At 42.5% G+C, this 27,004-nt stretch overlaps 1 protein-coding gene across 3 annotated transcripts in view; it reads left to right on the forward strand.

Annotated features, from left to right (window-relative positions):
* The first annotated feature begins 617 nt into the window (after window positions 1-617).
* The window catches only part of DCBLD2 (discoidin, CUB and LCCL domain containing 2), a 31,662-nt gene continuing 5,275 nt past the window's right edge, over window positions 618-27,004 (forward strand). The window contains exons 1-13 of one of the 3 annotated variants that reach the window (XM_082221006.1): window positions 618-1,111; window positions 10,438-10,665; window positions 13,399-13,536; window positions 14,642-14,693; window positions 16,189-16,261; window positions 17,185-17,318; window positions 18,082-18,122; window positions 19,173-19,388; window positions 21,775-21,899; window positions 23,439-23,586; window positions 23,997-24,122; window positions 25,252-25,345; window positions 25,828-25,877. In XM_082221006.1, coding sequence (XP_082077132.1) covers window positions 1,003-1,111; window positions 10,438-10,665; window positions 13,399-13,536; window positions 14,642-14,693; window positions 16,189-16,261; window positions 17,185-17,318; window positions 18,082-18,122; window positions 19,173-19,388; window positions 21,775-21,899; window positions 23,439-23,586; window positions 23,997-24,122; window positions 25,252-25,345; window positions 25,828-25,877 — 1,534 coding nt within the window. In that variant the 5' untranslated portion in view covers window positions 618-1,002. Of the gene's footprint in view, window positions 1,112-9,879; window positions 9,917-10,437; window positions 10,666-13,398; window positions 13,537-14,641; window positions 14,694-16,188; window positions 16,262-17,184; window positions 17,319-18,081; window positions 18,123-19,172; window positions 19,389-21,774; window positions 21,900-23,438; window positions 23,587-23,996; window positions 24,123-25,251; window positions 25,346-25,827; window positions 25,878-27,004 lie in introns of those variants that run through there. The other 2 variants (XM_082221004.1, XM_082221005.1) reach the window with 2 other exon arrangements.

Raw genomic sequence — 27,004 nt, forward strand, 5'->3', positions numbered from 1 at the left:
TTATATTCCAGCACAGTCTGTTGGGGACTTCCCCTTGTGTATATCTTTTGCTTTTTCACTGTCTCTCTGAGAAGGGAAACAACATGTTTTCTTTGTCCTGATTTATGCTTAATAAATCTTTAGCTGTTAGTATGCCTCACGCCTGTTCTGTTTGCGCAGTATGCTCTGCTAATATAGTGTGCTCAAGCTTTTGAAGTCTGAGTCGCTGATTTAGGTCGCACCAGACATTGGGGGGAGGGGGAATCCTCACGGCTGGAAGGGCATGATCCAGCTGGGGGCTAGCCAGCTGGCATCTCGACCCCTGAAGGATGCCGACAGCCCCAAAGCCCATTTCCACGCTCAGGGAACCTCGCCTGAGCAGAAACTGTTTTTGAGCGCGTGTGAAGGGCGCCCTTCCATCACCTTGGAGTCAATGACCACTAACTTGGAGGATGTTCTCCCCTCCCCGGTGGGGAACGACCTGGCCACGCCCTTCCCCCACGCCTTGCATTTCAGCTTCACTCTAACGCCACCCGCCCAACCGAGGGGGCTCCCGGGCAGAGTCCACGAAGGCCTTTGGCCACAACGCGCCCCTGGGCCTCCGAGTACCCCGAGGACTCTTTGTTGCTCTGTTTGTGTTTGCGCGCGCGCGTTTCCCCCCTTCCCGCCTTCTCCCCGCGAAGCAACGAAAGAGGGCGCCTCAACTCCGGGAGGTGGGCAGGGAGCGGGGGGAGCGGTCAGACAGGCTCCGCTGGGGGACTTTCGGCTGCCGGAGGCGGGGAAGGGGCGGCTGCAGCGGACCCGGAAGTGGTTGCGCCCATCGGGGGCGGTGGGAGCGCGCCGTGCGGGTTGGTGGGTGGGGGAAGGAGAGGAAGAGGAGGGGGCGGCGGCGGCCGGAGGCTGGACGGATCTGCGCGGGGACGGCGCGCGAGCCGGGAGGAGGCGCGAAGGAGGCGGCAAGGCGAGAGCAGCGCGGCTCGGGATGCATTCGGACTGCCGGCTGCTGCGCCCGAGACGCGGGGTATGGTGAGCAGCCCGGAGCGCCCGCTCCCCCGGGGGACCCGGCCGGCGCTGGCCTCCCTCCTCCTCCTCCTCCTGTTGCTGCTCAGGCGGGACGCGGCGGCGCAGAAAGGTGCGTGCGGGAGCCCCGTCGGGAGGGGAGGGACCAGAGGAGCAGCCTTCCCGCCTTTCTTGCTTGGCGCCCACCCAAAAGCCCGCCGGGGGGGGGGAGAGCGTCACCCTTCCTGCCCCTCACTCTCTCAGGTGCCGTCCCGGGCATTGGGGAAGGGAGGGGGCGTCTAGGTGGCCACGGGGCACGCCGCTTTTCCACGTCAGCGCCGCCTCCCTGCCTTGAGGGGACTCTGCCCCTCGACAGCGTTCTTGGAAGCTCCCCTCCGAAGCCCGTCGAGGAGAAAAAGGCAGGGCTGCTGTTTGACCTTTTAAACAAGTGCTTAAAGGTGCATGAGAGCGAAAGGTCCACGGGGAAGCCCCTAGGCCCCTGCAAATGGGTCTTTCGTGCTCGTGCAGCTGTTTCTCAGCGGCCTGCACTCCTGGCTTCCAACTTTGCCCCACGCGTGTAACCCACGCCACGCACGACGGGTTGGGGGCAGCGATGATAAAAAAAAGCTTCCCACCGACGCCACATGTGTGCGTGCAAAGTGCTTTGCATCCATATGTTGCCTGCTGCTGATATCTTCGTGCTGATATCTTCACCGAAATGAAAGAGTGATGTTTGAAATGTGATGATATCGGAAGTCTTTCCCCCGCGCTGGAACCAGCTTTCAGTTGTGTTGACTTCTCAGAGTATCCAGATAGCATTTCCATTGCTAATCTCCATAGGCCCCATTGGGGAGGGGGCAAGCCAAATAAGATATAAATTCCAAGAAGGCTCAAGACCCAGCCCTTCTCTCTTCAGAAAGTAAAAGGGAATAGCCTGAGGAATTTTAAGGAGTGATACTTGAAATAACTCCCATTTTCCTCCAGCTTGACATTTTGAGATTATTAAGTAACATAATGAAGAATAGGCAGTGTCGAAGAATGATTTAAAGCTGGTTTTTAATGTGTAGTGTCACTTTTGTAAAGCTTTCAGTAAAAAGGAGAGTGCAGGCATAGATTAACTAAAGATGATGAGTTTGGGATAGGAAATCCCTGTGTGCGCACCGCTCTTTAGTTTTCTCTTTCAGTTGCATCTGACCGCATTTATTGTTATTTACAGGACACAAATGAGAAAAGAGAGAATGAAAGCTGAAACCTTGTTACAAAACTACCATATAATGTGCTAGATGAGGCATTACATTATATGGATATTGTAGGATTGTCACTTGAATGAGTTCTTATTTTAGAATAAAAGGACGAAAGTTCATCAGTTCATGAAGCTTCAAGCATTGTAGACTGCAAAACTAGTTAACAGAATTGGTGTTACCGTATTTTTCGTCCTATAGGGCGCACCGGCCCATAGGACGCACCTCGTTTTTTTGGGGGGGGGAATGAATTTAAAAAAAATTCCCCCCCCCCGCCGCGGCTGCCGCCTCAAGCCTTGCGCACACCTGCCTGAAGCACGGGGCACCCTCCGGAGGGCTCCCCATGCTTCGGGCGACAGGCTGCCGCCCCAAGCCTTGCACGCTCGGCGGGACCTCCTGCCGGGTGCGCAAGGCTTGCGGACACTCGCTGGGGCTGCAGGCTGCTGTCTGCAAGCCTTGTGAGCCCGCGGGAACTCCCGCCAGGCTCGCAAGGCTTGCGGATAGCTTCCTGAAGCCTGGAGAGCGAGAGGGGTCGGTGCGCACCAATGCCTCTCGCTCTCCAGGCTTCAGCGAAAGCCTGCATTCGCCCCCTAGGACGCACACACATTTCCCCTTCATTTTTTGAGGGGAAAAGGTGCGTCCTATGGGGCGAAAAATACGGTAATTCATCTTCCCAGTAGAGCTTGTGGGTTGTGGTGGTGGGAGTTCCTATTAGCATACTATTCTCTTTGAGAGAATACATTGGGAGAAAAGTACTCTACACCTTTCCCTTTCTGACTGGGAAGTCTTAAAGAAATGTTTATATGCTCCATTCAAGTCAAAAAAATCCACAAAATGATCATGAATTATGTTGTGGTAAACATTGGCTCTGGTGTAGCCTATAGCACCCAAGGACAACTCCTAGGGTAGTTCTTCCCGTAAACAAATACATACTGTCCTGTTGTGCGATCTGCACAATTTGCTTATGCGCAACGAATTAAATGTGCATACGGGTACTTACTTGTTTATTTAAGGGTTTTTTCCTGAAATAATTTCTGATCACTTACTTTTCCCACTCCCTGAAAACTGTAGCCATCTTGTAGAATGTTCTTGGAATATTCTCAACCATTTTTTGTGGTTGCCACCATTCTTCTTTCTGCCTAACAGTGTCCTGGAATGATGCTAGCTTGGGGGCATTATGGGAGCTACAAAATGGTGGTCAGGCATTCGATACAGTTGTTGATAGTGGGAGGCCGCACCTCCAAGAAACAGAAAAATAACCCTTGAGAATATTCAGAGAAAGGTAATCTTAATTTCTCCACCTGCAAGTAGGATGGAGAATTTTGAAAGGCCATTTTTGCCCAGCTCTGCTTTTGAGCCAGTATTGTTTACAATGGAACTCTACAAAAGAATGCAGCATATTAGGGAAATGTTCATGGCACTGTTGTGGGTCCCTGGAATAGTTCAGGTTTTTCAGGGTCTTTGTTCCAGAGGAAGTGGGAAGAAGGAGCTGCAGCTGGAATCAGCTTTTTCATTCACCTGCAGTGCCTTCCCATTTGTGGCAGCTGGTGACTTAGGCAGCAGTCCTAGCTCTACGTACCTGGGAGTAAGCCCCATTAAATAAGACTTGCTTCTGAAAAGGCGTGATTAGGATTGTGCTCTTAATTTTGGTTCCAACCTCTTCCCCACAATCTTAAACCCAAATTGATGAAAAACTTCTCTAGTTTTCCTGAAAAGGAGTTTTTGCAGGCTGAACCTAAGCTCATTGCTTGCAAGTAGATCCCACATTTTACTAATTCCTGAGAGAAAGTGCTAGAGGAAGAGGAGATAATGGTTGTGATTGACAAACCTAGTGTGTGTTATGCAGTATAAATTTACAAAAAGGAAAATCTACCTTCTTTCTATTCAGTGTAAGAAAATAGACAAAGCTACCAGTCTTTAATCAGTTTGAAAGCAATCATGAACCTTTTGTGAATCTTAACTCTGTAAGGACTTGCTACAGATTGCCTGACAGATTTTGTGTATTCATATCCATATCTGTACTCAGCTGTCATGTGCATTCACATGTCTCATTAACAGACACTTCTAGAAAAGCTGTCTGTTAAAAGCTGGAAGCCAAACTGTTTCCTAAACTGTTATAAACAAACATTTAAAGAAAAATAATCACATTTGACAATGTGTGGCAGCTGAATATCAGAATGTGAATGTGCATCACAATACAATTTTTATTATTATTGTGAGGCATCCCTTTGGGGAGGAAGGAAAGGTTGTAAATTTGATGTAATAAATACATAAATAAAATTTCAAAGACCCATCTTGCTCACCTCACAGAGTGCTTGTTGTGGGGGAGGAAGGGAAAGGAGAATGTTAGCTGCTTTGAGACTCCTTAAAAGGAGTGAAAGGCGGGATATCAAATCCAAACTCCTCTTCTTCTTCTTCTTATAATTATGCAAGTTTGGGGTTGTTGTTTTACTAATGGCCTTGTGGAGTTGGACTGAAATCCACATTTGAGATGCCATTTAATGTAGTTACAGTTATTTCTCAGTGTACTTCATGACTTGGAAAAAGCTGGTATAATTGCAGTCAAATTCCTCTATGGATCATAGTTGGAACGTCTTCTTTTGAATTAGCTATTGTGGGGATCTGAGGAGTACCTAGTTGTTAAATCTAATACTGACTTGCAAGAACAAAGCAGATACAAAACACGTGGCTTTAAAAATACTTGTGACAGATACGCTGTGCAAAACTATGACAATGTGTATTATAGCTTTGCATTGACAGCATTGGTGTATGCTTTGTATGTAGCCCATAATCCAGAGAACTCTCAATGAGTCTTCATAAACTTTATTTTAGTTTTTATTTTGTAATGCAACATTTCTATCCAACAATAACATTTGGGACTTTTTTGTTTTGCTTTTAATGTGCAATACGTAATGGGCTTCATACTTAAAAAAATAATAATTCAGTGACTTGTTCTTGCTGCATTACACAATGACAAATATTTGAGTTTTCCCATGGAAGTGGATTGTGATTGGGACATATGTTTTCTTTCCCCCACTATATCCAATTAAGTTTCTGAACTTTTTAATGCTTAAAACAAAAATGAGCCCCAAAAGGATCTCTTCAAGTTGGGAGAACTGGTAATAAAATAGCAAATTACTTAAGAAGTATAAGGAGAAGTACAGTGAGACAATTTTCTTCCTAATTTCACATATAAGTGAATGGGTTGTGAAATGGTGATGCTGGATTAGGAGTGAGACCTTGGGTACGTAGTGGATAGCTGTGTGGCAGCTGTGGAAAAGACAAATTCCAGGGAATATTGGGACAGGTTGGAAACAAAATTGCCAGTACAGTGGTTCCTTGGTTCTCAAACGCGTTAGAACCTTGATTGATTGTGTGACTGCAGTACATTGTTTATTGCTTTCATTTTATGGATCAATGGTCTCGTTAGATAGTAAAATTCATGTTAAATTGCTGTTTTAGGGGTTGTTTTTAAAAGTCTGGAGTGGATTAATCCGTTTTGCATTACTTTCTATGGGAGAGCGTGCCTTGGTTTTGGAATGCTTTGGTTTTGGAATGGACTTCCAGAACGGATTAAGTTTGAGAACCAAGGTCCCACTGTATCATAGTGCCGTGATATGGTGTGACAGCACTTTAAATACTGTGTATGGTTCTGGTCACCGCAAAAAGGATAAAATCCATGATGGCTATGCTCTATCTCCAATAAGGTGCCATGCCTCGTGTTAGACCAGTTACTTGGAACTGCAAGTGGGAAGCATACTGTTGCATTTGGGTCCTGCTTGCAGATTTTCTATGGGCACCTGGATGCTGGACTTAGATCACCTTTTGGGCTTTTCTTATGTTCTTCTGAATATACTCAGGGCTGCTACCTTTCCCCAATATTTCACCACAAGAGCACAGCTTTACTTGACATTTTTTTTTGTAGGTATAAGATTTATTTTTTTAACTCCCATAAAGTTTTAATAGAGCATTTCCAGATCTAGTCTGATTCCATTTTTCAAAAACATCCTTTTTTTAAAAAAAAGGTAATACAGATTCAGATTTGTTTCTGTTTATAATCTCTTATTTAAATATGCTGGAAGCTTCCCTGAAGCGCATTCACAGACCATCATTGGTTCAACCTTATATTAACTCCAGGAACGTTCCAGTTTTTGTTGATGCAGAAGCTTTATGGGAAACTGCAAAATGTGTGCTCCATCCTTAGATATTGGTTAGAAGATCGTCTGAAAAAAATAATAATCCACTTCATGCATTTTTCTTCCGTCAATAGTAGTCTGGTTTGAACCCTTATGTAAGTTTGGTGAGCAGAGGATGCAAGCGTTCCACGGATCTCAAGCCAAGATCAGCCATCGTAAAACCAGATGGGTCTTGGCCATCTGTATTGCTCTTCAAAATATCCAGCAGCTATTGCTGCACTTGCATATCTTGGGGCGCCTCTTAATTCATGCCAGCTGATATGACAGATGGCTACCAGATATTGGTTTAAACTTCAGACTGAACTTCTGAACTATCACCAGGGACAGGCCGAAATGCCTTTGGCAGGAAGGTGAAGCAGCTCTACATTGTGGGTGCATCCACTGGGGTGGTTTTCACCATGGTTTGCTATGTAGATATGCCTCAGTGAACTTGAGGAATACACCAGGCTGCACTCCCCCCTTTCCCTCGCCTGCCCGGTTGGGCTATGGGTTTCTGCACTTCTTCCATTGGTGCTCAGTGGAAGAGTTTCAAAGCACTTTGCCTTAGTTTTACATGCAGGCAAAGAATCCTGGTTGTAATAAAAGGCAAATGGTTAATTGCTAAGCAAGTCAACTTCAAACCATGGATTTTACAAAGCTAGCTTGTTTAACCATTGTCTGCACCCTACATTGGGCAGTATGCCTCTGCCAGCTTGTCCCCTCCTAAATTGAAAATTATATAGAGTATCTGTCAAATGTCAACAATGAGATTTAAATCTTATTTTGCTAAAACTTTGATGTGTCTGGTTCAATATTTAAAGGGGTACGCAAGTAATGAACAGCAAGAAACATGATTCTGGTGACTAGCAGGGAAAGCCTCTAGCTTATCCTGCCACAGAAGTAGCACATGTTTAAAAACCAGCCAGCAATAAAGCAATAAATTATTTGTCTTATTATTATTGCCCACCTTACACTAGCAGATTGCCAGGGGCATTATAACAATTTAAAATTGAGAAATTAAAAATAGTTAAAACAAATTGCAATCACAGGAATATGCATTTTTCAGAATGCTGCCCGGGAGACCTAATATGGCACCAAAGCTAATATGGTACCAATCCAGTATGGTTTTATTAAATGGTTGAAAGCAGAGTGTGTCCTAAGTTATGAGAAAAGCCTTCTGCTCCTTAGAATTTGATTGTCCTCAAGGAGTTTCAGAAACAGGAACTGATAATTTAATGCGTCGTGAACCATAGGCTAAAACACACAAGCTGCATAGTAAATTTACAGTACTGTACACAGTAAATAAGCAAAACTATTGCCAGTGTTCAAAATATGGCCACGTGTATTACCCTAGCAACAAAAAATATTTCGTGAAAGGGTTTCTAATGCTTTGCCACCATTGCCATGCAGCAAATAACTTTTGTCTTACAATCTTCTGGTCTGTTGTCTTCATTGGTTACAGTAAGATAGAGAAGAAGCTTTTTCTCCCACCTGTGTGTGGGAGTATTGGGAAGAAATACCATCTGCATGCTTGCTCACGGTGTGTTTCAAGTTGTTAGGATCCATAGAACAGGCGCCTTGTTTTCAGGGATTGCATTGAGAGCACCTTTTCCTTATTTGGTAATGAGCACAAAGGGGATTTCAACTTTGAGTCACAGTGCAACTCAGTTCACTCTCAGTCAGCAAGGTATCCTCAATGGGAACTTAAAGAATTTGTGTTTGCATTGCTATGTGGAAAAAACAACAACAAGTGAGTGTGCATGAGAACTGTGGTACTCTGCAGTTTAAAACCGGCCAATAAATAACAGAAATTTTTCATGATATTAGCAAATCTTGAATAATTTGTGGGAGAGTATTTTGCATCTTGCTGGAAGCTTGCTAGTTAAGAGCTCGCCATCTCTGTGGCTGAATGTATCTCCTAAAGACAGTGAGGTTTCTTTTCTGTAACTATGAATCAAGAGTGTAACTCACCTGGTCCAGCGTTCTGTTCTCATAGGGGCCAATTACCTTATTTTTCGCCCTATAAGGCGCACCGGCCCATAGGGCACACCTAGTTTTTTTGGGGGGGAATAAAAAAAAATTTATTTCCCCCCCCGGCGCGGAACTCCCACCGGTCTCCCCAGGCTTGCGTATTCTGCCCGAAGCCCGCAGCGTGCTGCTCAGCGCGTCCCAGGCTTTGTAATGTAATTACATTACATAAACATCTTCTCAGCAAGCAGTTTGAACTGCAGAGAACTTCCTTTTGACAATTACAGTATATGCCGTATCTTTTACTATGTGAAGTGAATAGTATTTGGGAATAGGAGGATAGAGTACAGATACTAATTGAATATGAAACTGTAAGTTTTCCACTGTGTTTCTTCAGCCCCACATGCAGAAGCCCAAATGTATGGAGGTTAAAACCAAAGGAACCCCATCTTTCTGGCAGGCAGTGTTCCTGAGCATGTCCCACAGGGTAATGTAAGCACTTTTCCATCCAGTCTTTCCAACTCATAACAGAGGTGTTTGGTAGCCATTCTGAAGCATTCCCCTTGCCAGGTCCTGCTTGAAACAGGTTGGTTTCAGGGGAAATGGTATAGCACTATGTGCTGGTTAAAGAAAGTCAGCTGCAAAATATGCTCAGATAGCAACAAAACCCCACAAAATAGACCGTCACACAGATTAAATGTTTTCAGTTACCTCTTGAAGCAAAAGAGAAAGAACAGCTTAGCACCTGCCCCCCCCCACCTCCCAAAAAGAATCTGGATGCGGGGGGGAAAATCCAAGGGTCATGGCTACAAAATCCTGCCTGGGTCTCTGCCAATCTAAACTCTAAAGAAGAGGAACCCCAAGCAGTACTCCATATAAAAAATATTGTATGCGGAAAGACATTCCCTCAGCTTTGCTGAGTCGAGGCAATATAAAAGGGTCACCGACGTTCATTGCATTTTTTTAGTGGAGGACTAAAAGGAACGTGACAACTTCTTGTTTCGTAAGGATGCCTTTTATAATCTCTCCCACAACCCACCCTGCCTCCCTCTGCAGGCCCCAACCAGTCAGTTGTCTGATATGTGGTTGTTTAAATTTCCACATTAATTTTGTTGACATTCAAGAGTAAGAGAGTCTGAAAGCGACTCAGGGAAACACAGCAACTGGATTGCCTCTGAGTCACCTCGTTTGGTTACTGTCCCAACTTAAACACTAAGCAGTTTATGAAACATTTAAACAAACAAATAAAGGCAGGATGGACCTATTTAAAACATGATATGTCTAGCCAACTGATTACTGCTCATTGATCTTCTTGAGTGACCATTATTAACCCAACTCTGGATCAGGAAGGTTTCACTGGGTGTTGCTGCCATCTCCGCTATAGGGATAGACCTTTAAATGGTTTCTTTGTCCTGTTCAATGGGATTCAGCATGGTTTCTCACCCACTTGTAGTTTAACTGACCTACTAACCGCTTCATGGACTAGAAATCCCACCAGACAGCTGGCAGAGGGCATTTTTGCAGACCCACATATGCAGTACCAGATTCATTGTGGTGAGTCTTAGAGCCCTTAAGATACTGACAGAGCCCCCTCATTGCCACAGCAGCTGTGAAGTTACCTGAGTTTTTATCAATTGCATGCAGAAGTTTATATTAAAGGGGGAGAAGGAATATATATATTATTTAAACTTGGACTTCTGAATTGCCTTTTTTAAAAGAAGAATACTTGTCCTCCTGAGGGTGCTTTTATACCTGAGGGTAACGCTAGAATACTTGCATATCTGTTTACTAATCTATATTCCCTTGTGTAGAATTTATACATGAAAAATAAGAAGCCTAGAGCCAGTGCAGAAATAAGGCACTGAACTCTGAAATGCTACTATGCAGCACAATTCTATGTATGTCTGCTCTTGCATGGCAAGCTACTGTGTTCAGTGGGGCTTACTCCTGGGTGAATTTGCACAGAGTTGCAGCTTTAACACCGGTACTGAGATGTGGGTTCGAATCCCATTCATTATTTAAAAGTAGCATATGCATGAGAAAGCCATACTACCGGTCAATCTTTGTTTTTGTAGGTGATGGATGTGGACATACCGTTTTAGGTCCTGAAAGTGGGACTTTTACATCTATTAACTACCCGCACGCCTATCCCAACAGCACTGTGTGTGAATGGGAAATTCGAGTAAAGCCTGAGCAGAGAGTGCAGCTCAAATTTGGGGATTTCGATATTGACGATTCAGATTCTTGCCATTTTAATTACGTGAGAGTTTATAATGGAATTGGACCCACAAGGACAGAAATAGGTAAGAACTACTTCTTGTTAACTACTTCTTGTTCGAAACAGGGGGGGGAAACTCCTTTATGGTTTGTTTCTTATTTAGTAAATGTCTGAATTATTTGCACGATCCATTCTTCCCAAAACTTGAGAGAAGAAATTTAATTTGATTCTAATGCTTTTTTATGAGTCATAATCAGTATTGGACATTTTCTTACTCTGGGTTTGTTTAAATCAGACATTTAACATTATGGAGGAGAACCTGTAGAGGTGAGCTCTCAAGAGGGAGCTGTGACCAGTCACAGGTGTCCCTGGATAGTTGGGCCCTCCAGATGTTGCTGGAGTACAATTCATATCTTGCTTGGTGGGGCTGATCGAGTCCAATAATATTTGGACAACACTAGGTTTGCCAGCCCTTCTGTAAAGCATGAACGTGGCAGACTTGAGCTTGCAAACACAAGCATTATGACAGCGTGTCTCCAAACATAAGTTTAACACCTACACTTTACATTTTTAGATGTATGTGTAAGATGTTTTCGTGTACAAATAGAAGTATACAAATAGAAGTGTGTGGAGTGGCCTTTCAGGGGAGATATGCTCATCATTAATTTTTGGGGGTTAAGGCATTCAGATGATCAGAGGATAAGGGAACATAGGAAACAGGAAGTTGCCTTATACTGAGTCAGCTCATTGTTCCATCAAGTACTAAATCATCACCACTGATTGGCAGCAGCTCTTCACAGTTTCAGATGGGAATCTTTCCAATCCCTATCTAAAAATACCTGGGATTGAACCACAACCTCTACAAATGAGCTATGGTGCCCTCATGGTTATAGCTAGAACTTTCAAACAGGAGCTTGAAGGAATCTTACAAGGGCAAACATTTGTTTTCCAACTTCTTTTTTGGTCGAAAGATCCTGGTCTTCTAAATTTAAATGTGCACTGAATAGAGAAATGTCTCCTTTTTAATCGTATCTGGCATTATTTTGTTCTGCACCAAAACGCAGCTGTGTCTAAGTGGTGATAAAGTTACCTGGCTTTGGGAGAGAAAGATGGTGATGGGGATTGAGAGGCGCAGACATTATATGCAGGGCAAAGGAAGTCACTCCCAGAGCTGAATTTTTCTAAGATTTTAAAACGTATTCTTTCTCTTGTAAATTTGTCAATATGATGGTAAATCTGACATATATGAAGTGGCAGTAATATCCTGTGGTTTTTATTACTTTTGTATCTCTGACTGTGAAACGTTTAATAAACCTTTAGTCTGTGCTGGGAACGTCTTTGTATGCTGCCAAAAAAAGGGAGGGGAGAGTGGAATAAAGACTTAAAATGTCATTGATACCAACAGAGCTGACATTTTCTGGGTTGATTTTTATATATATATATATAAAAAATCAGTTGCACTGTTTTTCTTCCTTCTAAACCCATGACCTAGATACTTCTTCTGATGGTGTATTTTTAGACAGAAGATTGAATGTGGTTGCACGACATCTGTAACGTGAAGGCTTTTATCAAGCTTGGTGACTCTTCTACTTAGATATTGCATGAAAACTTAGACTTGCTGTAAGCCAAGCTCACTCGTAAAAAAGAGAAGAAAACATGAGGTCCTTAAATGGCAAGGAACGTCCAGTCCTGATTAGGGCTTAAACACTTTTACAAGTTGAGTTCACTGGCCCAAATAAATTATCTACTTGTGTTCCCTTTACCTCTCAGCTGTTCCCAGCTAGTGTGGCTGCATAAGAGATTGAGCAGTGTGTGTGTGTTGCTCTGCTGAGAGAGAGCTTTTTGGAAAAAAATAATGGTAAGGTTAAAACGGGCAGCCATCCCCCCCCCCTTGAACTTCCAGTGTAAGTTTTGCATATTAGAAATAAGAGTCAGCAGAAGTAAGTTGACTGCAGATAATGGGCTGGCGGAGGTTTAAAATATTTAAGCAAAGGTAGATGTAGCATATGTTGTGGTGTAAGAGCGTCAGCATTTGAATGAAGTATTGAAGCCAACTCTGTTGATGCTGGGAACGTTTTTTAAAAAAAGGAAACTCCAGAGTGACTGGTTCTTCAGAACAGCTCCACAGTCCATGCCAACCCCTTTCTCTTTCACAGATAGTTTTAACACTACAGTCCTATTAATGCTTAACAGGGAATAAGTCCCACTGAACTCAGTGGGTATTCCTTCTGAGTAACAATGCATAGGAAAAAATGTAAAACTATTGGTGTACATGTATTTGACAAAGAAACTGGATAGTAATTATTTGGATACTTAGTAGCATTTGTAGAGATGGTGAAGTGTACTAAAATTGCTCTGCACCATTCCTTCAGTATTCCTTAATAATTGTGTCCTGGTTTCCTCTCAGAATTGGAGGTTGTAGCCGGTGCTGTGTGTGCACAAGCAGAACAGACTTGCTTGTGAAGCAGGATTTCACCTTCCTCCCCTTTGCTAGATGATAAGAAAATCTGCTCTAAAGGGCCAGGGAACCTCTTGAGAAAGGCACATAGAAGCTGGAAAGGAAGAAGTCCTACTGTACAAGTAGAATTCATTTCCTTCAGCATCAGATTCCACCCTGATAATTTGTGGTTTTGGAGATTTAGGAGATGGGTTTAGTCTCAAACAAACCCTAGCTTTAGGATTTCTTAATGCCTTGAAACTGGGGGGATGGTAAGAAATAGATTCACAAATTTGTTGAGCTGTCAAAGACGTTCTGAATGTGCAAATCCATACTAAATCGATAAATGCTTATTAACTGTCTTCCTCCTGCCCCTTGCAGGAAAATACTGTGGTTTAGGCTTACAGATGGAGAATTTAAATGAATCAAAGGGTAATGAAGTTACAGTACAATTCATGAGTGGCATACACTTCTATGGACATGGGTTTCTTGCATCCTATTCAACCACTGACAAAACAGGTATTTATATGTTTCTTACCTAGCGCTGTGTAAGCACTCCATACAACTAAGTGTGCTTTCTTACCGCATGTAATTCATTCTTACTTTTCTGTTACCCAATTACTGATAAATTATTCAAAGTGAATTAAGCATGGATGGTTACAAAACCACGTCTAGACAGAGTAAGATGCATAATAACTTGGTTTATATGGTGCAGAACAATATGGGATTCAAATAAAGTTTATAAATGGCCCACTCATAAAACATCAAGGCAGTATACTGTGATGCATACAGACACAATTGAATATAAAAAACCTTAAAACAATGCAAAATACGAAAGAGCTGGGTTTTTTTGAAAGTGGACAAAGTCCCTAGGGTTCCTAACAGATAGCAACTATTGCATTGCAGCTACATCAGTTTTTGCCTAGTGACCTACCCATTCTCTTCCATTTCTGCAGTCCCATCTATCGCTTGTATGTGAGTATGTTCCATTGTGTTCAATGGGACTTAACTTCAAGTAAAGATGCATAGGATTGATCTGTGAGACTACAGTGCCCCCTCCCCTTTTTTGCTTTGTTTGGGCTGGTTTCAGTATGGGTTAGATGTGGGTAATGATAATAATATGAACTGCAGTGGTGCCCCATTTGTGTATTTCCCTCCCCCCTCATAAAGATCCTCCAGCAATGCTTGGAGGTGTCAGTGGGGCTATTCTTATTCTCTCAGGCTTTTTTAAACATATCTGACTTTTTTGTGAGCTACCCTGGAATCTCTGATGAAGGGTAGTATATTCTTTCAAACTATTTAAGCCTGCTTTCGTTTCACTCGATTAATTTAATGTTTGCCACATTCGCTCCAGGATTTCCCCCGAGCCTTTAAAATGAATACTTTCATAATCCGATAGATCTTATTAGGTCTCTAGCTAATTATAAATGTGCAATTCTCTACTATGCTGCTAAAGAACTATTTCATGTTGATGTATTATCAGACTGCAGCAAGTGCCTCATACTACATTGAATTGCAGATGAATTGATTCAGGGAGATCAATTTTCCTTCAAACTTTTCATCCCTTAATTATAGACATCCTGCTTTTTGAAAAACAATCTCTTCACTGTGTTTTTATTTCTAGATTTAATAACGTGTTTAGACACTGCAAGTCAGTTTTCTGAACCAGAGTTCAGGTAAGAATTGGTCTCTTTTTAATACTTTGATAATAATTTGATAATAATTCTTGATCTATAACACATCCCCAGATCAATCCAATATTCAGTGAATTTAACCCCAATTAATATCCTACCCTGATCCTTCTCCATGTCAGTTCCTCCAGTTCATTTTACTTAATTAATCCAGAGGTCTTGGGAGAAGGCAGCAATTGAAGGATTAGAGTGTTCTATACCTCACCTAGCTACTTCTGTCAGGGACGCCCTCTCCCTGCAATCATAACCCCAAGTACCTGTGTTGTCTCCAGAACAAATGCCCTGAGCCCAGGTTAAAATTGACACAGCCCATATTGGCCTGAACTCACAGAGGATGGACATTCCACACCCAGGAAGGGTGCACTTAGGCCCAATGTACTGTCATCTGCAGGGGCCATTTGAAGCTCCAAGACATGCAGTGGGACTTAATTTTAAAAATTTAAGTAAAAATAGATCACCACCTGTCTTCTTTGTACGTCTGGAACCAGACCTACAGAAAAGCAGACACTGGCCCAGACAGTATTATTTATTGAAATACCAGGCTGTCCATTAAGAAGGCGGACTCCTAATCACCATAGAAATTATGGCATATGTTTTCACTGCTTGTGATCCATTATTTTGGAGTATTAGTACATGGACTAACCCTTAAAATGTGGTAGATTGCATTAGGTCTCATAATGATCGGTTTTCAAGGTCTGAAGTGTGTCAACCTAGAAATTAATATGCATTTTCCCCCCCCCATATAATTTGTGCTTACATACAGTTGAGTAAGTCTTTATTTCTTATACCTAAAAATGTTTGTAATCTCTCACGCCAGTAATCTAACAAGGCACGGCATCTTCAGTAGTACAATATTATGCATGGTGTAGCAATATCCCCGTCTCCTTCCCCCACAACATCCTTAAATCACTAGACTTGTGTAGATGGATCCCTAAACTTGCTCAGTTAACTTTCCTGATTAAATTTTGCAGCTTGGCAGTTTTCACATGCTGTGCAGACCTGGATGTAATTACTTTGTAAATTCCACTGAAGTAATGGGATTTATTTAGAGTTCCAGGATTTAAGCATAAGGTGCACTAAGCCAATTCACAATAAGGCACTATAGAGGCATTTAAGTGTACATGCACACCCACAAGGATTTGTGCAGATTTTATGTGTTTAGTATATAAAAAAAAAATAGAATAAGAATGCATTACCCAATTTTTATAGAGTCAGATTCTTCCTTAAGTCTACTTAAAATATAAACCCCACAACACTTTTAGCTACATACTCATTTTTTGCTATGAAAGTCTTCTCTTGGGCATGTGATTTTTCTGATTCTGGCAGATATTAAGTATTTTGGCATGCTTTTGTGAAGTAGTAGTATGTTTGACATGCCAGTTCATAAGGAAGGAAGTTCACCACACAGGCTATTAAAAATTCCAGTTTTGTAATCGAAGGCAGTTTGCAGATCTTACTTTTATATTGCTGTTTCTTACAGTAAATATTGCCCAGCTGGATGTGTGCTTCCTTTTACTGATGTTTTTGGGACTGTTCCTCACGGCTACAGAGATGTAAGTAAACTTCAGAATGGTTGTTTGTACTTTTAATTGGGTATTCAACTGTGGTTTTCAGCTTATGGCTTTGTAATATGTCAGGGGTGAGCAAACTTTTTCAGCAGTGGGCCAGTCCACTGTCCCTCAGACCTTGGGGGGGGGGCTGGGCTATATTTTTTTTGGGGGGGGGAATGAACGAATTCCTGTGCCCCACAAATAACCCAGAGATGCATTTGAAATAAAAGCACACATCCTACTCATGTAAAAACACGCTGATTCCCAGACCGTCCGCGGGCTGGATTTAGAAGGCGATTGGGCTGGATCCGGCCCCTGGGCCTTAGTTTGCCTACCCATGTACAGTGGCACCTCGGGTTACAAACGCTTCAAGTTATATACGCTTCAGGTTACAGACGCCGCTAACCCAGAAATAGTACCTCAGGTTAAGAACTTTACTTCAGGATGAGAACAGAAATTGCGTGGTGGCGGGAGCGGGAGGCCCCATTAGCTAAAGTGGTACCTCAGGTTAAGAACAGTTTCAGGTTAAGAACGGACCTCCAAAACAATTTAAATTCTTAACCCGAGGTACCACTGTAATATGTTAAGCACTGAAGGCACATTGCTGTAGACAGGTTTTCAGTGACATTATCTCTTAACCAAGGCTAGCTAACTTTGGCCCTCCAAATGCCTCAGCTGGAATGATCAATCCTCAGGGATGGCTGGAGTTTTAGTCCAGCAACATCCGGAATGCTACAAGTTAGCCATTTCTGCTCTGGTACAGAATTATATCTGGATTGAGTGGGAGAGCTGTGTATTTTTTGCGTGCTTAGAATTTTGCAAAAGGAAAGTTTAATACGTACCAGATAGTTAGCAGTAGCTTCTTTAACCTACTGAAAACTGTTGAAGTGCTATCAGATACTAAGCAATCTATCTTCTCTCCTAAGTCTTCCTCCATTTGCATGGCTGGGGTGCATGCAGGAGTGGTGTCCAACGTCCTAGGAGGTCAGATCAATGTCGTAATCAGCAAAGGCATTCCATACTATGAAAGTTCTCTGGCTAACAATGTCACTTCAAAAGCGTAAGTCGATATGTTTGCTTTTCATTTGCTACTTCTCTGTATTGTTAAAACATCATTTCAGGTAAACACTTAGTTCTGAAATATGAAGGCTAAGTTCAGGCAAGGATCTCAGTTAAATTATTATGCTGCAGTGCTCCTGTAGTGTTATTAGATAGTTTGGCCTATAAGTAATGAAACATTGCTCTTGCAAAGTTGTGAAAATATCTCTTTTTAAAGCAATTTTCCATAACATTGTTTGTTCGTGAAATTCCTTCTCTTTCTTGCTGATTATTATGAATGCAGCTTGTTCATAGCCAACTTTTGTTGTCATTATTTTTCTTTAACTCTTAAAATATGAGATGGGCAGTATTTAAAAAGCCTTCACACACTCCATAAAGATTTTCGAGAAATATAGATGGACCATTTTATCCACTGTTCCAAATGCCAATCTGGATGTCAAATTGTGCGATTTGGCTTTTGGAAAATGCAGATATGAACTGATGGTTTGACGGGGATACAAGGCAGATGCTCTATCACTGAGCTATGGGTCTTTCCCAGGGTGAAGTCTTTTAGATCAACTTTTTGCGCAGCTTTTATCCCATAAATATTAGAATAGTATGCCAAGAGTAGTGAGTTTACTGCTATAATACAGAAACACCTCTCCCTTGAACGATGTTGTAATAGAACACACACACACAGAGAGAGAGAAATTAAGGGGAAATGTTACATTTTGTTGGAACTAAAGATGTAGTTTTGTGGTGTCTTTGGTTTGTTTTTTACACAGAGGAGCACTGTCTTCAGGTCTCTTCACTTTCAAAACTAGTGGTAAGCCTTTCTTCTCTATATTGCCCCTTTGTGTTTAATGGGATCTATACTCTTATCTAGCCTGGTATCTCTTTCATCCCTTACCAACATAAACTCGTGGCTAAATGGAGATTTTCCAACTTTGGTCTTGAAGTATCTCGCCTTCCTTCTCAGTTATTGAAGGAGTTAATCGTTCCCACTCTCCTGCACCCCCTTCCTTGAAGTGATCTGTGAAGTTTTTCATTCTATTTCAGAATCAAATATGCTTATTATTAGATAAATGTTTGTATCGTGCCCTTCCGGTGCTTACCACTTAGGGCTGCTAACAATTAAAACCAACCATTAAAAAAAACCACGATACTATAAAAAGAGAGGTGCTTCAGATAAAAACTGTGGCACTCCCTCCCCATTCAGATATATTTGGCATAAAGTCTTTCTGATACCAGCTGAAGAAGACCCACTCTCTCACCCCGGCTTTTGGCTGAATCAATATTGTTGCACTTTGTAAACAGCTATTTTAACTCTTGTGTTTTTGCGCTCACCTGTTTTTACCATTTTCTTGTTTAAATTTGTTGTGTGTTACCTGCTGTACCCTGCTTTGAGATTATTTTATAATGAAAAGTAGGTCACAAATTTTATGAATATATATATATCTATACAAGCATCAAGTAGAGGTTTATCTCTATGTTAGAACAAATGCATGGCAAAACTGAAAGGTTTCTGCCATAGAACTAAACACCAAAAGAGAGGTTTCAACCAAACATCCCAGAGCAAAGTGTTTTAGGTGTGGCCGGAGGGAAGATCCAAATTTGTGCTACTTTTTTTTGAATGTTGCTAAAGTCCAGGTTTTCCTTAAAGTAGTGATAAAAACCTCTTGTTGGAATGACTGTCTGCAAAGATAGGCATTTCGATGAGAGATAATCAACTTACTTGCATTTCAATATATGTTGTTTAAATGGTACAAGGTTTATTGTGATCTAGTTCCTGTTCTGTCTTTAGGCCTTGGGAAGCATTTAAGTATTTATTGTGTTATAAAAGTTGCACCATCTCTTGGACGCTTTGTATGTTTAGGTTGCTACGGGACACTGGGAATGGAGTCTGGAGTCATTGCTGATTCGCAGATTAATGCATCGTCATTTCTAGAATGGCCTGAGCAAGTGGGGCAGCCCAGCACCTGGAGGCCAGAAAGAGCCAGGTTGAAAAGGCCTGGACACTCTTGGGCAGCTTTTACCAATGATGAGTATCAGTGGTTGCAAATAGACCTAAACAAAGAGCAACGCATAACAGGTAAGCACACCTGTTTTCATTCTTCAAAGGACAAGAGTCCTTTTAGGACAAGACCTCTCCTAGCAGTAAACACTCCAATGCCTAGAGGTGGATTTAGGGCAACACGATTTGCCCCCCCCCCCGGGGTGCAGGGGTGAAGGGAGTTCCTTCCCACCTCCTTCCTTCCCAAAGCTGGGCAAGTGAGGCACTGGGCTTTGGGAAGGAGGTGTGAGGCTGTGTCTGAGTCCTAGAGGTCCCCTGCCTCCTTCTCAAAGCCTAGTTAGTGTTTTCCCAGCTTTGGGAAGGAGGTAGGAGGGCTGTAGAACTCTGCCAGAGCCTTATGTCTCCTTCCCAAAGCCCATTACCATCCTTATTGGAGGTGTGTATGGGGGGGTCATCAACATTTGGCCTCACACAGGACACCATAATACCAAGGTCCACCCCTGATGCTTTGAATGAATGAATGGTATTTATTACATCGGTCCGTGGACAATAGCAGATTGAAACACAATGCCAAGCATTAAAAAGCCATAAAAGTGCAGAAGTCACAATTACAGTGAAGACATGGAGCTTTATTTACAAAACAGATAGACGTTATTAGAAAAACAAAAAATACTTGTGACATTTGGAAGTTATTTAAGGATATGTTTACTCTCGTGTCTTCAAATCTCCATGACAATTTACAAATACTGAATCAGATATTACGGATATTGCCTTTTCGGTGTAGAAAGAAGTGTGTGTGTGTGTGTGTTGTGTTCATATCCTCAGTCCAGTGCTATACATGAGCAATGCCCTTACATTAGTAATGGCCTCTTGTAGCAGAGATCAATGCTTGAGCCCTCTGCTAGTTTTGGCTCTGTGTTAGGCAAGGCAGGAGGAAAGCCTGCCACAAAGGTTTGTCTAGTCCAGCGTCATGGTCTGCCTTGTAGCCAGCCAGAGGTCCATGTGAAGCCCACAAGCAGGCCATGAAGGCAGCATCTCCCTCTGCTGTGGTTTCCCCGTGACTAGAATTCAGAAGCGTGTTGCCTCTGATCCTGGGGGTGGTAGTTTCTGATAGCATCATCCTCCATGAATTTGTCTGCTTGCCTTTTAAAGCAGTCTGAAGTTGGTAGACAGCGCTTCATCTTGTGGTAGCAAATTCCATAGTTTAACCATGAGCTAGCTGTGTGAATAAATATGTCCTCCTGTCTGTCCTGAATTCCCCATTCTTCAGCTTCACTAGATGAGCCCAGGTTCTCGTATTGTGAGGGAGGGAGAAGAAGGTCCTTCTACTTTCCTGTCCCCACACATAATTTATATACCTCTGTCATGTCCCTCCTTCTTGCCTTCCAAATTAAAAATAAATAAATCCAAACCTGGCAACCTTTTCTTACAGTTGAGCATTTTGATTACCGTATTTTTCGCTCTATAACACACACCAGACCATAACACGCACGTAGTTTTTAGAGGAGGAAAACAAGAAAAAAAATATTCTAAACGAAATAGTGGATATATGATTTTTGTGGTTCATGCTGTGGCCACAGACACGTGATCTGACAGTGAGTTTGGAGTAGCCCAATGCAAATATCCTGAGGATCCATGTGGATCCATGCTTTGTAACCACGGAGGAGGGAAGGAAGGGGAACCATGGATCCTCTGCTCACGACTGCAGCAGATCCCACCCGCCACCCGCAGGCATTCACTCCATAACACGCACAGACATTTCACCTTACTTTCTAGGAGGAAAAAAGTGAGTGTTATGGTGCAAAAAATACGGTAATTTGTTTTTGCACCTTTCAATATCTTTTTTTAAATATAAAGTATTCGAAGTGTAGTTGAAGAACAGATTTGTTGAGAGGGACTACAATATTGACAGTTTTATTTCCAGTCCCTTTCCTAACAATCCTGAACGTGGAATTTGCCCCTTTTTCACCATTGCCACCTATTTGATTCAAGTTTCCATCGGCCTATCAACCCTGACCTCAATATTCCTTTCTGGTCAGCCATTGTCAGACTGGATAGCTCAGTTGTTTAGAGTGTGGCACTGAGAATGCCAAGGTTGCAGGTTTGATCCCCGTATGGGACGGGTGCAGAGGCTTGGACTAGATGATCCTCAGGGTCCTTTCCAACTCTGCAGTTCTGTGATCCAGGGCCTGTAAAGCCAAGTGGAGTGTTTGCTATCACCAGCTTATAGCCCATCAGTGTATATGTAGATATATATATATTTTTTGCCACAATGGACAGAATTTTACCCTTACCCTGAACCACATTTGCTATTTCATGGCAAATTGAGCCAGTTTGGAAAGATCTTTCTTTAGAGCTCTTCGTAATTCCCTTTCCTGTTTTTGCTGGGCAAGCGTCTGTGTTGATTAAATGTTTTAAAAATGCTCTTGCTATTTATTGTAAATGAGAACCTTCTTATTCACAGGTATAATAACTACTGGATCCACCTTAGCAGAGTACCATTATTATGTCTCTGCCTACAGGATTCTGTACAGGAACGAAGGGCAGAAGTGGACAGTATACAAAGAACCTGGTGTTGAGAGGGATAAAGTAAGCCTGCCCAATATTCTATGTGCAAAATAAGATGAAGTTGGAGTGCATAGGAACTCTGGGTGTGTGTTTAATGATTCTGGAATCATCACTTAAGTATGAAGGTGCTTTCCCAGAGGAATTAACATTCTTCCATGGATAGAAAGCTAAATGTTGGCGCACCCTGCTTATTACAGAACTCTGAAAATGGGAACATAAGTTAGTCTCTCATGGGTCACACGAGCCCATCCAGCATACATGGAGGAAACAGAGGCTGGATGAAAGAAGGATTTCTCTCCTTGCATGTGTATTCCTTGGATCGAAGGAGGAGAGAATTCCAGCAGAAGCCAGGAATATATCTATGCTTACAGTGTGTGTCTGTGTGATGTGCATGCATAGAAGGAGCGTGAGGAGATGGGATCCTGGGATTTTTTTTGGGGGGGGGAGAGATTTGAATCTAGGCTTTTGACACAATGAAGAATATGTATGGTGTGTATTTGTTAGATGGTAGTACATTACTAATATTGTATGCTGCGTTGAAGTGTTTCAGCATTACATATTTATACTGCTTGACCTAATGTAGAACAGTTTGCCCTCTTGTGCTTGGAAAAGGCAACAGGTTGTGAACTTGGATGCTGTGCAAATCTGACTCTATCACTACCAAGGTTTTGGTAGCAGGTCACATCAATGAAGGTTTGCCTTCAGTTTCCCCCAGATAAATGCTGTGTATCTATCACCTCACGAAAATATAGGGAAGCTTTTCAAAAGAGACTCCTGTTGATTGGTATTTCCAGTAGTACAGTGGTACCTCGGGTTACATATGCTTCAGGTTACATACGCTTCAGGTTACAGACTCCGCTAACCCAGAAATAGTGCTTCAGGTTAAGAACTTTGCTTCAGGATGAGAACAGAAATCGTGCTCTGGCGGCCCCATTAGCTAAAGTGGTGCTTCAGGTTAAGAACAGTTTCAGGTTAAGTACGGACCTCCGGAACGAATTAAGTACTTAAACCCGAGGTACCACTAAATTAGATTAGTAAATGTATTAAGTGCTTAGTACACTAGGAAAATGATCAGAAATGAACTGTAATACTTGCTTTTGACTGCCCTCTTCTGGGCATACAAAATAATAATTTTGAAAAGCACATCTACCTAAACCTTTGTAGCTAACTGAGTGTAATCGACAGCAGGTTAGGTAGATGGGCTTTCTGTAGGGTAGGTGAACATTTTAAACTGCAGTATGTCTGTGTGTGTACACACACACACACAGAGACACACACAGTATCTGGTTGGAGCTCATTTAATGTGTCATTTAGCAGATGTATACAAGGCTTTTCAATAAAAGGTATTTAATTAAAACCCCCAGAATAAGTTATTCATTAGTTGACCTTACACTACTAGAGCCATCTGTACTTTGAGAACTCTGTGTCTGCTGCCCAGAGTAGCTTAGGCAAGCAGAAGAAAATATGAGTATTAGCTTATATTCCTGGAGCAGTATTTTGTAATGCAGAACTAATGTCTTAGAAAAATGATGTATTTTACATCAAATTTTGTTTTTCTAGGTATTTCAAGGCAACACTGGGTATTATCAAGAAGTCCGCAATAACTTCATTCCACCCATTATTGCTCGTTTCGTTAGAATAAACCCTTTGAAGTGGCACCAGAAAATCGCAATGAAAGTTGAACTGCTAGGATGTCAGTTTAGTGTTGGTAAGTGGAGTGACTTTTATCATTCTTTATATTAACATGACTTGCCTTGGGAGAAGAATGTGATACAGACTGAATTTGTTTGTGTCTTCCCAGTTTGTGTTATTCCCAGTTCGTTGAATAACATCTATACTAACAAATTTGCACTGCTTGACTGTCTGGCATGCAGCAATTGTATCAACCTTTTAAGTTTTATTCCCAAAGTATGAGCACAATGCAGCTCGCAACAGTTTTCTTAGGCAGTAATCCATGCATTTATTTGCCAGCACAGCACGTCTTAGCAGCAATTTTGTATTGGCATATTAAAGATTATACAAATGCCATTGTATTTTGTAGCATGCTTCATTACATAAAGGAATCTGCTTGGTGCTTTAACGAATGGCATGACCTTTAAATTTTGGTTTTCTTTAAAGTTCGGGCTCCAAGACCTACAGTACCCCCACCACCCAGGAACAGCAATGACTTTCCCTCGCACACTGATAAAACCACCTTCACTCCGGAGATCAAGAACACTACAGTAGCTCCAAGCGTAACCAAAGGTAGTGACATCTATATAGTAAATAGCACATTGCATAAGGCTAAGAGTCAATAGTAATGCTATATTGATTCCCTGCTATGTTTTTGGCATATTGCCAACTATATTGATTTATCAATATATATATATATATATATATAGTAGCAGAGATTCATGTAGCAGAGATAGTAGTTGACATATACGGTAAAGGGTAAAGGACCCCTGGACAGTTAAATCCAGTCAAAGGTGACTATGGGGTTGTGGCACTCATCTCGCTTTCAGGCCAAGGGAACCGGCATTTGTCCACAGACAGCTTTCCAGGTCATGTGGCCAGCATGACTAAACCACTTCTGGTGCAACGGAACATCGTGACGGAAACCAGAGTGCACGGAAATGCCGTTTACCTTCCCGCCACAGTGGTACCTATTTATCTACTTGCACTGACGTGCTTTCGAACGGCTAGGTTGGCAGGAGCAGGGGCCGAACAATGGGAGCTCACCCCGTCATGGGGATTCAAATTGCCGACCTTCTTATCAGCAAGCCCAAGAGGCTCGGTGGTTTAGACCACAGCCAACAGGGCATGCTATATTTGAGTAGAAAACTAGAAATGGATACCCAACTGCTAACCAGTTTATGTACAATTTAACAAACATTCTCAGCTTGAAATGTTTTGCTGTGGTGATATAAAGATGGGCCTTTGGGTCTCATTAGGCCTGACTTTGGTCTGAGAGGACATTTCTCACCAAACCGCAGCTTATGGGCCAGCTCTCAGGGCCAGCTGATTGACACTGCCAGCAAGCTCTGCTTTGTTTGCAGGCGATCGTTTGGATTCAAACTGGCGCCTGTAAAGGGGCCTTGCTGTAAATGGGAATTGGCTGATTGGTGGTTACAATGAGGCCTTTTGAACTTTGACAGATTGGTGGCTCTAGTGACTGTCCAAGACAGCCCACAGGTGTGGTGGGTGCACAAATTCAGTTTCCCTCCCCCTCCGCTACGTATTATTATGGGTGCAAAATGGTATTTTGCTGCAGTAATATTTGGATGCTATTACAAGCTTTGAATGAACTTTCTCCAGTATTTGTACAAGGAACAAAGGGGGTTTCGTTTAGTGTGCCTGCAATGCTTATGGACTCTACTTGTTTAATGGCTTTCAGATGTGGCATTGGTAGCTGTTCTGGTTCCTGTGTTGGTCATGGTCCTTACCACCCTCATTTTGATCTTAGTTTGTGCCTGGCATTGGAGAAACAGGTAAAGGAATAATTAAATGCTTTGCATCCTCTACAAGGGAGGAAATGTAATAGGTACAGGAGGAAATGGGAGAAATGAAATATGGTCCATTAAAATGCTCAATTTATGCATTAACATGAAGAATAATTTAAATTGGTGTGGGTGGGTGTTCAGGAGGGCCTTGTCCTGGCCGTGCAGTACTTTAACCTGAACAATCTTGAGAAGGCTGTGTAGGTTCAGCAGCTTTTATATCAACAGAACATGCAAATTTAACTAACTTCCAGGGGGACGGTTGTCTTTGCTGCTATTTCTTTGAAATAAAGTGAGAAGGAGATCAGTCTCTTAGTATTTCAGGCTCTCCACCATCACCCCACCCCCCACCCCCAACTCCAGAAAAGACTGTACCTGTTCTTCAAAACTAGTACCCACAGTGTTGATCTCAAATGGCTGTTTCACATTGACACTAATTTTGGGTGTGTTCTGCATTTCGCTCACTTTTTCAGAAAGAGAAAATCAGAAGGAACCTATGACATACCATATTGGGATCGTGCAGGTAATAACCATTGTAGCGCCTCTAGCTGCATCATTAAGCATTGAGATGAACATAGATTTGTGCAAATTCCATCTATTAATGGTTGGACTTGGGCAAGCACTTGCTTGCTCAGCCCCCTCATACAAAGCCTCTCTATTGTTTGGCTTGATTACCTGAGCAGCCCAAATCCTTCCTGCCTTCTCCTCTCTGTATGTTTTAAAGGGGAGGCCCTTTCTGTTCCCACCAAGGGTGGAAGCACTGTTAATGCCTCCACCAGTTTTGGGAACAACTTCCCCCCGTGAAGCATGGCTGGCTGTGTCTGTTGCTGCCTTTCACTGATCAGGAAATCAAACCCTATCTCTTAACCTGAACCTTAGCTCTAACTCAAAGCCAAACCCTATTTAACTCTCTCCCTCAGATACTGCCCCTTTTATTCTCCCTGCCAAAGTGCTGTTCCTCCCCCCTCTGTAGCCCATACACGAGAGGCTCTAACATTCTGGTGGAGTTTCAGAGGAAGTGCATCACCAGACTCTAGTCTGGCTCTGCTGTCTTTGTCACGGCCCTTCTTCCTCCTGGGCTGTTTGTGTCTTAAGAGGGACCTTCACACAAACACATGAGGGGATTCCTGCATTGCAGGAGGTTGGATTAGATGACTCTTGGGGTCCCTTCCAACTCTACAATTCTGTGATTACACCCCCCCCACCATGTATGGATCTACATGTGTAATGCTCTGCCACATGAGGGGGCGCCTAGGACCTATACATGCATATATCCATTGAACATACAACCCCCAATGCACTGAAAGAACGCATAAGAACATAAGAGCCCGCAGCGTCTGGCCAGTAGCCCATCTAGTGCAGAAGCCTCACGTTGGCCACCCAGACGCTTGTGAGAAGCCCACAAGGCAGGACAGGAGCACCACAGCCCTCTGCGCGTCTTGGCAGGTGGTCTTCTGTTTGTTTACACTATGGTTTGTTAACAGGCTGAGATCACAAACCATGATATGATTCTGGGTTGTTTGAACAACTGAACTATCCAAAGTTCCCCTGAGTTTAGACATAATGTAAACCACCCTGTGATCTTCGGTTGAAACGTGGTATAGAAATGTAATAATCTTTATTTAATTAAAATACACACACACACACACA

This window comes from Podarcis vaucheri (genome assembly GCF_965113315.1).
Source record: "Podarcis vaucheri genome assembly, chromosome: 4".
Lineage (NCBI taxonomy): Eukaryota > Metazoa > Chordata > Lepidosauria > Squamata > Lacertidae > Podarcis > Podarcis vaucheri.